The sequence below is a fragment of the Peromyscus californicus genome, unplaced genomic scaffold (genome assembly GCF_007827085.1).
Source record: "Peromyscus californicus insignis strain IS unplaced genomic scaffold, ASM782708v3 Scaffold_4__1_contigs__length_199733344, whole genome shotgun sequence".
Taxonomy (NCBI): domain Eukaryota; kingdom Metazoa; phylum Chordata; class Mammalia; order Rodentia; family Cricetidae; genus Peromyscus; species Peromyscus californicus.
Genome location: NW_026294562.1, coordinates 76,016,147 through 76,028,783, shown reverse-complemented (window position 1 = coordinate 76,028,783; position 12,637 = coordinate 76,016,147). Strand labels below are relative to the sequence as shown.

General features: G+C 50.7%; 1 protein-coding gene across 1 annotated transcript; it reads right to left on the bottom strand.

Moving 5' to 3' along the window:
• Window positions 1-5,670: 5,670 nt before the first annotated feature.
• On the bottom strand, window positions 5,671-8,328 carry Znf768 (zinc finger protein 768). The gene is made up of 2 exons (XM_052761721.1): window positions 8,055-8,328; window positions 5,671-7,773 (listed from the first exon to the last, which is right to left on the bottom strand). The coding sequence occupies exons 1-2, from the start codon at window positions 8,140-8,142 to the stop codon at window positions 6,176-6,178; spliced, it is 1,686 nt and encodes a 561-aa protein (XP_052617681.1). The 5' UTR covers window positions 8,143-8,328; the 3' UTR covers window positions 5,671-6,175.
• Window positions 8,329-12,637: the final 4,309 nt, after the last annotated feature.

The window sequence follows — 12,637 nt, the reverse complement described above, 5'->3', positions numbered from 1 at the left end:
AAGCAAACCAAGCAAGCGAAGGTGAGCAAGCCAGTAAGCCGCACTCCTCTACGGCCCCTGTGTCAGTCCCTGCACTGACTTCCCTGGATGATGGGCTACAGGCTGTAAGATGAAATGACCCTTTCCTCCCAAAAGCTGCTTTGGTCATGGTGTTTTATTACAGCAATAGAAACCCTAACCATGTCAACCACCCAGTCCCTCATTTGTGAGCCATCAGAATAACGACATATGCCAGCACATGTCACGTGTGCCCTAGACAATCCTTCACTGGAAAGAAAGAGAGAATGAAGAGGACAAAGACTGGGGTGGCACAGCGGTGTGTGCCTATAATCCCAGCAATGTGGGAGAGCGGTGTGGCACAGTGGTGTGTGCCTGTAATCCCAGCAATATGGAAGACTGGGGCAGGAGGAGAGTGAGTTCAAGTCCTTCCTGTTTGAACAGAAAGTCCCAGGGGAAAGTAAACCAAGCTGGCCATGGTGGCTCATTGCTCTAATCTCAGCACTCAGGAGGTAAAGGTAGGCAGGTCTCTGTGAGTTTGAGGTCACCCTTGTCTATATAGTCGGTTCCTGGCCAGCTAGGACTACATAGTGAAACCCTGACTCAGAAAGAAAGAAAGAAAGAAAGAAAGAAAGAAAGAAAGAAAGAAAGAAAGAAAGAAAGAAAGAAAGAAAGAAAGAAAGGAAGGAAGGAAGGAAGAAAGGAAGAAAGAAAGAAAGAAAGAAAGAAAGAAAGAAAGAAAGAAAGAAAGAAAGAAAGAAAAGAAAGAAAAAGAAAGGAAAGGAAAAGCTTTACCCAGTGCTGTGGACATTGAACAAGATGGCAGCTGCAAACTGTTTGTTAGCACGCCCCTAGCCTGTACTTGCCGACAGTATCAAACAACCGTTTCCCTGTGTAGGACACTGTACCCCAGGGCAGCATGTGGGACTTGAACAGTTAGACCTAGTGCTGGAGCTAGAGCACTAGAGTTCTTTCATGACCTTGTTGCGGAATCTTGGGAAATGCGCCCTGGCTGGGTTGTTCTACTCCAGATGGACTCCGGAGGTCCCCCAGGAGCTGCACGAAAGAAGGAAGTGGAGTCTGACCGGCTACGTCCCCACACTCATTTGTTTGATCTGTTTTTAGACACAGTCTGACCTCCATCCTCAGGTTTCATATCTGCCAACTCAACCAACCACAAGTTAAGAGTGTGCAGGACCCTAGGGACAGAGGTTAGTGGTAGATGAGTGTCTAGCACACTCGAGGCCCTGGGTTTTATCTTCAGCACCATCAAAAATTTGCATTTGTACTAAATTTATACTGAATTTCTCTTCTCTTGTCATTATTCCTTAATACAACAGGCTACATAGCATTTATACTACACTAGTTTTTAGAAGAATCTAGAAATAGGGTAAAGTGTAAGAGGGGTGGGGACACAACTTAGTAGCAGACAGAGCACTTGTCCAGCTTACAAGAGGCATTGGGTTCCATTCCCAATACCACAAACAATCAAACAGTGTCAGGAAGGGCGTACATAAGGCAGCCACAAGTACTCTGCCACTGTTATAAGGGACTTGAGCATCCTGTGACTTTGGTGTCTTAGGGTGGATCTAGAATCAAGCCCACTCCCACATACTGGGAGACAAATAATACAAAGGACCTGTGCACACAAAGCCATTGCTTTTCAAACAAGCACCTCCCCCCCACACACACACATACACATACTTTGCCTGTCTTTCAAGGCCTTACAAAGCATGTTTGGAAGCTGAATTTGAAATCTGTTCCAGGGGGCTGGAGAGAGGGCTCAGCAGTAAGAGCACTTGCTGCTCTTGCAGAGGACCCGGGTTCTGTTCCCAGAACACACACGGTGGTTTACAACCACCTGTAACAGTTCCAAAGGATCCAGTGTCCTCTCTTGGCCTCTTGAGGTACCAGGTCCACATGTGGTCCACATACATGAAAGCAAAATCTCAGACACATAAAAACCAAAACAAACTATTGTTAAAAATAAAACGTATAAAATTCATTTAAAGGGCCTGGAAAGATGGCTCAGTGGTTAAGGGCACTGACTGCTCTCCCAAAGGATCCGGGTTCAAATCCAAGCACCCACATGGCAGCTAACAACTGTCTGTAACTCAAAGATTTGACATGCAGACAAAACACCAATGCGCATAAAATAAAAGTAAATAAAAAATTTAAAATTTCATTAAAAAAAGAAAAATAAATTTAAAAAACTTGCTCCTTGCCAGGCATGGTGGCACATGCCTTTAATCTCAGCACTCGGGAGGCAGAGGCTAGTGTATTTCTGTGAGTTTGAGGCCAGCTTGGTCTACAGAGCGAGTTACAGGACAGCCAAGGCTGCTACACAGAGAAACCCTGTCTTGAAAAAACAAACAAACAAACAAACCACCTGCTCCAGGAGCCAGCAAAACAGCCCAGAAGGTAAAGATGTGTTACTGAAACTCCTTCTCAAGGGAGATGTAAACACGTACCCTTCCTCCTCCTAAGGTCCCAACCACAAACTCAGGCACTATTCCACAAAGTTCAGTCTGGGGAACCAATGAGTTTAGTGGACTTACAGAGCACAGCTGAAGGTTACTTAGAGGAATGTGGGTGCTCCTCCTGAAAATGAGTTTGCAAAGAAAGTCTTAACCTAGCAGGGACGGCGGCTTCCCATAGTTATATACACAGAGCATCACCTGCCCCAGACTTCCCCAGCCTATACATTCCAGCCTCTCTCTGAGGCCACATGCAATTGTGACAGTTATATACGACAGTAGTATGGCACAGCTGGACACTCAGGTGGGGTCCCCCGGCCCTTCCTGCCCCTCTATGAGGGGGTGTGATCAGGCAAGCCGAGCTGGGATGCTTTTTTGAAAGTGGGCTCAGCTGAACTTCTGGAGATGGAGACTGTTTGGCTCAGGGTATAGTCATGTTCAAGGCACCTGCTGACAAGCCCGACAACCTGAGTTAACTCCTGGAACCACACAGAGGAGGGAGAGAACAGACTCCTGCGAGTTGTCCTTGGACCTCCACAAGTGAGTCATGCCATGTCCATGCCTACACATATACACACTCTCTCACACAAACACACAAAGTAAACAGCGGATTTGAAAATAAAGATCTAGGTGCTGAAGGAATGGCTCAGTGGTCAAGAACACTTGTTGCATTAACCATTAGGGAGACACATCCGGCTTGGGGGGAAAAAAAGCATTTCTTGCTTACAGAGGACCCAGATTCAGTTCTCAGCACCCATGTGGTGGCTTCCGACTATCTGTCATTCCAGTTCCAAAGAAGCCAACACCTTCTTCTGACACCAGGTACATTCTTACTATTCATCCTCGCATGCAGGCAAAACACTCATTCACATAAAAAATAAAATCTATAAAATAAAAATTGACTCCAAGTAAAGCTCAGCCTGTAACCCCAAAGCTCAGCCTGTAACCCCAAAGCTCAGCCTGTAACCCCAAAGCTCAGCCTGTAACCTCAAAGCTCAGCCTGTAACCCCAGCACTGGGAAGCAAAGGCAAAGGATTGACATGAGCTCAGGGGTAACCTGGGCAACAAAGTGAATCCAGGCTAGCCTAGGGTACAGAGTAAGGCCCTGTCTCATAAATAAATAAATAAATAAATAAATAAATAAATAAATAAATAAATAAATAGAATGCATTTTTCGCCAGGACACAGAGGCTGGAAACTCTTGTGAGTTTGAAGCCTGCTTGGTCTACATTGGGAGTTCCAAGTTAAAAAGGACCACATAGTGAGACTGTCTCAAAAAATAAATTAAAAAATTCATATTTGAAACTAGAGACATAGCTCAGTGTTGGAACACTTGCCTAAGAAATACAAGGCCCCTGGGCTGGAGAGATGGCTCAGAGGTTAAGATCACCGACTGCTCTTCCAGAGGTCCTGAGTTCAATTCCCAGCAACCACATGGTGGCTCACAACGATCTGTAAAGAGATCCGGTGCCCTCTTCTGTATACATAATAAGTAAATAAATCTTAAAAAAAAAAAAAAAAGAAATACAAGGCCCTGGACTCAAACTCCAGTACTATAATAAATAAATCCAAATATAAGATAAAATGATAGAATTATATTTAAAATCCAGGTATGAAGCCAGGCATAATGACATGTGCTTTTATTTGGGAGGCAGAGGTAGGTCAATCTCTGTGCATTTGAGGCCAGCTTAATCTACATAAAATATACCAGGACAGCCGGGGCTACATAGAAAGACCCTGTCTCAAAAAAAAAAAAAAAAAAAAAAAAAAAAAAAAAAAAAAAAAAGCCAGGCACGAAGTCTTTGGATATAGCTCCATTGGTCCAGTGCTGAAGGTCTCAGTAACTGCACCTCAGCTTCTAAGCAGAGTGCTACTCTAACTAAGTGACACTCCCTTGCCCTGAGTTCAATCCCCAGCCTTAAAGAAATCAGGTGTGGTGCTGCACACCTGTGCTCTTAACACTCAACAGACTTCAACAGTAAGATCTTGAGTTTGGGGCCAGCCTGGGTTATCTAGTGACATACCATTTCAGTGGGGAGGAGGAAGGGAAGGGGGCGGGTGGCGGCAGCAGCTAAGTAGTGATGCTTGCATTATGTTCATAAAGGTTTTCAATTACTGCAAGATTTCACTTGAACAATAATGGTCTACTTTCAAGAGTACTTTTAATTTTGAAAACTCAGCAAATGGAACTGAACCATATGGTCCCTTCCAGAGTTGCAGACCATGACCAGCTGGATGGAAATGGTCTTCGAAGTTACTTGTTCTTTATGAGTTTGAAGGTCCTAAGGATGGGAATGACACCCAGACCCAAAGACACTCAAATGTGCCCATGAAGCCAAGCTCTAGGCAGAGGTGGAGCCAGGTAAATGTAGTTCGAATGTCAAATCTGGTCTTAGCTGTACAGTGACTGAACAACCACTGACCTCTGTGGCTGTTTCTTCTTCCTTGAAAGGAGCAAACCTTTAGAGGGCTCCATCAGGCCCTCCCAGTAAGCCTTGCCTCAAAATGTGCCAATAGCAAAGATTCCCCAAGGTGTGGCCTGCTCTCCTCTGCTAAGGTCACAAGTCTGTACTCCAGAATCCTCCAGTCTTGCTGATATTAAGTCTGCATCAGTCCGTGAGTCTGGAACTTGGATGGGAAAGTATGTAGGGCAAGGTGGTCCCTTCAATTGATGCAGGGGTACAGAGAAAGCAGAACTGTGACCAAGCAATCCCACTGGAGGGGAAGGGCTGAAGAGTGACTCCTTCATACTTGGTCAAATAGGTACCCCCTCTTTGGGTGGGGCCAAAATGTAGCTGCCTGCTCCAGTCTCAGGAGCCTAGAGAAAAGATCTACTGTGTCTACTGGGGATGCAGGGTGGGGTTAAGCTAAGTGTGATAGGGAACAGCTGTACCTAGGTATGAGCACCCGGGTCTGCTTTCTGGCCTGAGCACAGACCCTTTGTTTAGGAAGAGTTGAGGACTTTCTCACACCTCCCACAATCAGTCCCTTTGAATGTGTGCAGCATGCAAAATCATGGGACATGAACTTCAGCGTCCATGGGCAAATACACCATGCCCTGAACTCTGGGTGAAGAGATTCCACTGAACCACTGAGCACAAAAGCATTTCCCAGGCAAGGTCCACAGCTGCAGTTCTGACTGGCGTCTCCCACTGCTCAGGGAAGTGACCACATACACATCTCAGGGACAAGTCTCTTACCACATAAAAGTTTTATTGAACTCAAAGGGCTCCAAAGCCTGAGGAAGACAAGGTAGGACAGGGTTTGCTCTGAGAGGTCCAGGCCCTAGCCTTGGGCCCCACTCCCCACCTACCTACCCTTTGCCCTCTTCCTGGTTTCACAAGGGTCTCAGCAGCTACCAGTCTAAGCTACCCTACTCTAACTGACACTCCCTTGCCCTCCCCCCTCCCCGTCTAGTACTCTTCCAGGACAGGCCTCCCAGCTAAGGAGCGTGCTGCTGTTGAGGTAAGCAGCATGGATCTCTCCTGGTGCTTCCTGTTGCCTGTCGGGCCTCCCTCCAACCCCTCTCCGTAGCCCACTTCTCATACTTGTCGAGGGCATGTGACTTCCTGCACCCTGACCCATCTTCTAGAACATTCTACCCTTCCATTCTCCTCCAGCTTCTCCATTATTCTCTCAAGCTGTTTCTCTAGTCCCCTGACCCCTTCTCTTCTGCCCATCACCTCCCCACCCGCGACTGGTCAGCGCCGGCCGGCCGCGTGGGTCCGCTGGTGGCGGATGAGGTCGGAGCTCTGCGAGAAGGCCTTTCCACAGTCATCACACTTATAGGGTCGCTCGCCACTGTGCACGCGATGGTGCTGCAGCAGCGTGGAGGAGCGGCAGAAGCCCTTGCCACACACAGCGCAGCGGTATGGCCTCTCGCCTGTGTGGGAGCGCTGGTGCTGAATGAGTGTGGAGGAGCGGTTGAAGGTCTTGCCACAGTCGGGGCAGCTGTACGTGCGACCTGGCAGATGGGTGCGGGCATGGATGGCCAGAACCGAGCTCTGGCCGAAGCGCTTGCCGCACTCCGGGCACTTGAAGGGCTTCTCACGGGCGTGGCTGCGGGCATGGGGGATAAGTGCTGACCGCTGGGAGAAGCTCTTGCCGCAGATGCCGCAGCTGAAAGGTCGCTGCCCAGTGTGCACCCTCTGGTGGCTGCGTAAGGACGAGTTCTGGCTATAGCACTTGCCACACTCTGGGCAGCTGTAGGGCCGCTCGTGGCTGTGGGTGCGCTGGTGCCGCAGGAGGTAGGAGCTGTCGCCAAAGGCCTTCCCACAGTGTGGGCACTTGTAGGGCTTCTGGCCAGAGTGGGTACGCTGGTGGCGAAGTAGGTAAGAGCTGTCAGCGAAGGCCTTGCCGCACCTGGGACACTTGTAGGGCCGCTCGCCGGTGTGGGTGCGCTGGTGTTTGATGAGGTCAGAGCTCTGGGAAAAGGCCTTGCTGCACACCTCACATTTGTAAGGCTTCTCGCCGGTATGGATGCGCTGGTGCTGGATCAGGGTAGAGCCTCGCCCAAAGCTCTTCCCGCAGATGCCACAGATGTTAGGCCGAGGGCCTTGCCCACCCCTGGCCCGGCCACCCCTACGGCCCGGACCACGAAGGGTCCCTGTCAGATTCAGGGGATTCTGGAGCATCTCAAACTGGGGTGTGGCCAGCAGGGCCCCTGCAGGCATATCAAATGGTGCCCCTAGAGGCAATGCTCCTGTGGGTTGCTCCCCAAAGCCCTGAGTAAAGGAGTCCAGGGGGTGAACTCCTAAGGGGATGCTCAATGGATTCTTTTCCTCAGGGTTCAGAAGCATCTCTGCACCTTCCTGGAATTTGGAACTTTGCGTTTCAAACTCAGGGCTATGGGTTTTGAACTCAGGATTCCGAGCTTCGTCTCCAGAGTTCTGCGGTGCATACCCGGGACTTTGGGATTCATACCCGGGGCTTTGAGATTCAAATTCGGGGCTCTTGGAACCATATCCAGGGCTTTTGGGTTCATAGCCTGGACTCTTGGGATCATAGCCAGGGCTTTGGGGCTCATACCTAGGACTCTGGGATTCAAACTCGGGGCTCTGAGGATCTGATTCAGGACTTCTGGGTGCGAACTTGGGGCTTGGGGGCCCAAACTCAGGGCTTCGGGATTCAAACCCTGGGCTTTCAGGCTCAAACCTGGGGCTCTGGGATTCAAACTCTGGGCTTTGTGGCTCAAACTCATGGCTCTGGGGTTCAAGCCCAAAAGGTATTTCTTCAACTTCATAGTTCCCATTGCCTTCTTGCTGAGAAATTTTCCCTCCTCCGTTCTCACTGGTGTTGCCTGCAGGATCAGAGAAGTACAGAAAATCCACATTGACTGGGGGTCTGGAAGGTCATCTGGTCCACTGATTGCCACACACTTCTCTCCCCCACTCCCCAGACGGGGTCGCTGGCCCTAAATCAAGGTGCTGAAATTTACCACCTCCTCTCCAAAGACCCGGGACACCCAGTCTCCACCCCGAACCCCACTCCCAAGTGTCTGAGCTTCCGGCCTTATTTTCCTCCCACAGGCCACAGCCCGGTTTCCTGGTACACTCCTAGGAGGCGCGGTCCTTCCCTCACCTTTGAGAGACCCTTCGGGGCTGCCCATGTCGTCAGGACTGTGCACATCCCCGGGCTCGAGGCCCCACGACGACGCCTCCCGCTCCATCCCTGCCAGCTCCCAGTGCAGCGGCGGCGGTGGCGATGGAGGACGATCCTGCGACCCAGTTCGAGTGCCCGGAGCCCCGAGCCCTCGCCACCCCCCGGTTCAGAGCCGCCCAGGAGACCGGGCGGCCTGGCTTGGGCCGCGAAGGCCGGACGTCTTGACCCTGGGCCTCCCCGGCCCCGCCCCTGCCCGCGGCCCCGCCCCCTCCCAAGGTCTCCGCTGGTCCTGTGGCCCTCACCGGCCCTCGCGCGCGGTGGCCTCGGAGGTGAGGGGCTAGTCTACTCCTCCGGCCGTCCCCAGCCACTACTCCCAGCCCGAGACCCCCTCGTCTTGGCCCCCAGCCCCGGCTGGGCCACTGCTCGCCCGCCCCCTCCCCCCACACAGGAAGTGTCCGTCCCTGGCCAGTTTCCCCCGCTGGCTTGCGCCGCGGCCTCTCTAGGAGCGGCTGGAGGTGGAAACTCGTTGGCATTAACCCTGGACTGGATCGCCCGGGCGTTAGGGTAGGGGCGACCCGACGCCCCAGAGCCGGAGGGAAGGACGACAGCAGTTTGTGTGCCTACATCGCGAGTCGCTGCCTATCCAAGGACCTGTCTGCAGACCTCTCGGACCATGTGCCGGTCACTGAGTGTGGCCAAGGGCGAGGGGACAAGCGAGACCAAGGTCAGCGAGAAGGAGCGACGCTTCCTAGCGCCAGCGGGGGAGGCCGCTAGCTCCCTTCCTCAGCCTCGGGGTTCACTCGGGCTGGCCCGGGAATGTGGACGGTCGCCAGTTTGACCGCATCTCCAGGCCCTGAAGCCCAGAACCCGCCAGCCAGCCAAACTACGGCAGTGACACCCGCACCCACTCCTCCTCCCACGGCCTGCCCTCCCCCTCCGCGCTGCGGGCTCGTTGCCAGGGAGACAGCCCCGCCTCCGCGCTGCGAGGCGCCGCCTACTCCGCCGACGATTGGCCGCTGGGGCTGGCATTCTTGCCGCCACTTCCCACCTCCTTATAAGGGCCGCCGGTCACCCGGGCTACTGGTCTAAGTGAGCTGAGAGCGCTCAGGCCCTTCCAACTCTTGTCTGCCCGAAATGCCAGCGGGAATGAGAGAGGGAGGTGTCAGGTGCCTCCCCGCGAGCTCGGTCTGTGCTTTCAGAACTTTCCCCCCGTGCCATTTGTCCCCTATTATAAATAATGGAAGCCTAGGACTCTCAGGCTAGACACCCTTTCTCCTCCACACTTCCGTCTGCCCTCGGGTTTTACAGGTGCTGAGAGGCTAGTCCAGAGATGCTAACACAGGACGATGTTTAATTTCTCACCTTCCCAAATAATGAGTTCAGTTCAAACCCCGGTTTTCTCAGAAGCATGAAAGGATTGTCGTCCTCAAAGGTGAGGATGACACGGAAGAGTTCCAGAAGGGAATCCAATAGAAAGGATTCAACTTCTAAGCCTTGCATGGAGGCTTGTAAAGGAAGGAAGGCATCGAGTTCAAAGGAAACTCCAGTACCCCAAACACAAAACACGATCCAAGTATCCAGAAATGAGCTCAACATGTATTATAGGAGGATTTCTGGCAGCTAGATAAAAGCTAGCATTCCTCAGGGACTTTGTGAAGCTGGTTCCTCTCTACCAAAAGGAGTCATTTCCCTTACCTCTGGAAGGGACATACCAAGCACTGGTATCACAAGTACCTGTTACACATTTCAAAGTCGATGCTGGTATCACCTCCCTACCCTAAATTCCCTCCAGTTCACTGGCTTCCTTCCCCACAGCTGCTCATTCTCCTTATAACCCTGCTATTCTCACTATGTTTGTTCTCTCCTCTCTCCCTCCCCCCTCCTCCTCCGTCCCTCTCCCTCCCCCCTCCACCCCCCCTCTGCTCCTGCTTCTCACTGTTTTCTCTATTCTCTGCCCCCTGCTAGTCTCCTCTCTCTTGCAGATAGCCCCGGCCATGTCCAGTCTGCTTTCTCTCTCTGCTCTGGACTCTTCCAGATGCCTCTGCTATTCTCTCTCTCTCTCCCTCTCTCTCTCTCTCTCTCTCTCTCTCTCTCTCTCTCTCTCTCTCTCTCTCTCTCTCTCTCCTATCTATAATAATAAAAAAAAAACTTTCCCCTTAACGATATCATGGAGCAGTCATACCTTCAGTTCATACAGAAGGGAGCCAGAAAACAGCCCAGGTGTAGCTTTGAATACTGGAGATGTGACCCTGGGGATACGATAACATACAATCTAATCACTTTCTACTCTTCTGCTAAAACAAGTTCAGTAGCATTCTTGACAGCTAATGAGCCAAATTCTCCTATTTACATGATGCAGCAGCCATGGATTGTGTGTTTTCTTGTTGCGTAACTAAACAAACCAGGGGAAGAAACTGGTTGGAAGGAAAAAATGGCGTTTTTCTTTCTCTTAAAAAGAGATGGAAACAGTCATTTGGCAAATGCCAAATAGATCCCAGGGATGGGGACATGGTGGCAAAGGACTGAAATTCCAGCAATTAGCAGGCTGAGGCAGAAGGAGCCCAAGTTCCAGACCAACCTAAGGGGGGGGGGGCAGGGAGACAACACTATAGAAAAACCATCTCAACAGAAGCTTGTGGATATAATCACAAAGATCTTTATGCTCCACCATGCTTCTCTCCTATAGCAATGTTCTGCCCTGAAACCTTTGCTCTGTGATTCATCACTAGGGAGCGTCTACACAGAACATGCTATAGAGTGCGTGATGACTGCTAGAGCTGGCCATGGGGCACCTGTGGCTGTCCCAGAGCACTCACGGTAAGAAACACACGCCTTTGTACAGTCTGACCTCCAACTTGCTTGACCATCAGAAAAATTCACACAGACAAGTGTAGCAGGAATCTTAAAAGTTCTTATTAATAAAATCAAACCTGAGGCCAGTTATTGGGGTGAAATGCTGGATGGTCAGAGAGACAGAACAAGCCACAGCTAACCTCACCTGGCCAACTTCTTCCACACTACTTCCTACCCTCTTTCTTTCCTTTCTCCTCCTCCTCCTCCTCCTCCTCCTCCTCCTCCTCCTCCTCCTCTTCCTCCTCCTCCTTCTTCTGAGACAAAGTTTCCTATGTGACCCTGGCTGTACTGGAATGCTCTCTGTAGACTAGGCTGTCCTTGAACTCACAGAGATCTGCTTGCCAGGGTGGAACACAATACCACCACAGACAAGCCATGGTGTCCTACAAAGCATAAGACAGAGTCCCCTAGCTGATGTTCTGATACGGTCTACTACTTGCCCTCTTGGGCCAGATCTTCAACTATCTAGCAACATTTCCACCTCCCAGCCTCTGGTACCTAGAGAGGCCAGTCTGCCCCTGGATTGGCATCTGTCTGTACAAAGGAAATTCCACTTGCCATAAACCCATAGCAGTGAGTCTCTATGCAGGCAGTAAAGACTTCTCTCATGAGGACCACAACTCAGCAGCAACTAATCTAAGATGAAAAAAAGAAGCTTGGGGTGGGGAAGGTCTACGTGTTGAAAAGGGGTCCTGTGCATATCCTGAGTCCAGCAAGCACCCTGCCCAAGGTATCATCCCCTCTGCAGCAGCCTAGGACAGCCAACATGAACTTTTAGTCCAACCAACTTGGGCAACACTGCAGGGTCCGTGCTAGAAAGAGGTTCTCTATGTGGGAGACTTCTGCATGAAACTGCCTTTCTACACTCGAAGGAGAAGCCCTCTAAAGGCATGTGTCAGGGGCTAGAGGCCTGTTATAAAGCAGCATGACTGCCGGGCGGTGGTGGCGCACGCCTTTAATTCCAGCACTTGGGAGGCAGAGCCAGGCGGATCTCTGTGAGTTCAAGGCCAGCCTGGTCTCCAAAGCGAGTTCCAGGAAAGGCGCAAAGCTACACAGAGAAACCCTGTCTCGAAAAACCAAAAAAAAACAAAACAAAAAAAAAAAAAATAAACCAGCATGACTCCAGGTTCTCAGGAAAAGACCATGACACAGAGCCCTTTGAGAAGAACAAAAGGAAGAGGAGTCTTTGTGTAAATTATTCTCTCACCTGACACATTTGGGAAACATCTTGGAATCATTACCCTTGACAAAACTAAAATGCAATGGTATTTAAAAATTATTTCATATGTGTGGATCTTTTCTCTGCACGTATGTCTGTGCACTACATGTGTGCCTAGTGCCCTCAGAAGTCCTGGGACTGGATTAACAGACAGTTGTGAGTCCTTTGGAAGAGCAGTCAGTGCTCTTAACCATTGCACCATCTCTCCAGCCCTGAAAATGACGTTCTTGCTTTTACATGTCTTGCTGGTTTATTTAGTTCTTTGTGGTGCTGGGGATTGAACCTAGGCCTCCCACCATTTCCAGTCACCTCCGTCCTCAGACTGAAAGAGATTCCCACCCCCCCACCCCCGTGTTGGGAATGTAATCTAGAACTGAGTGCATGCTGAGTGTTCCACCACTTCTACCACGAGGCTGTATTCTCAACAGAACTGATATTTATTGAGAAGAGTGGAGCTCTCAGACTTAACGGGATAAACGTCCATGCCTAG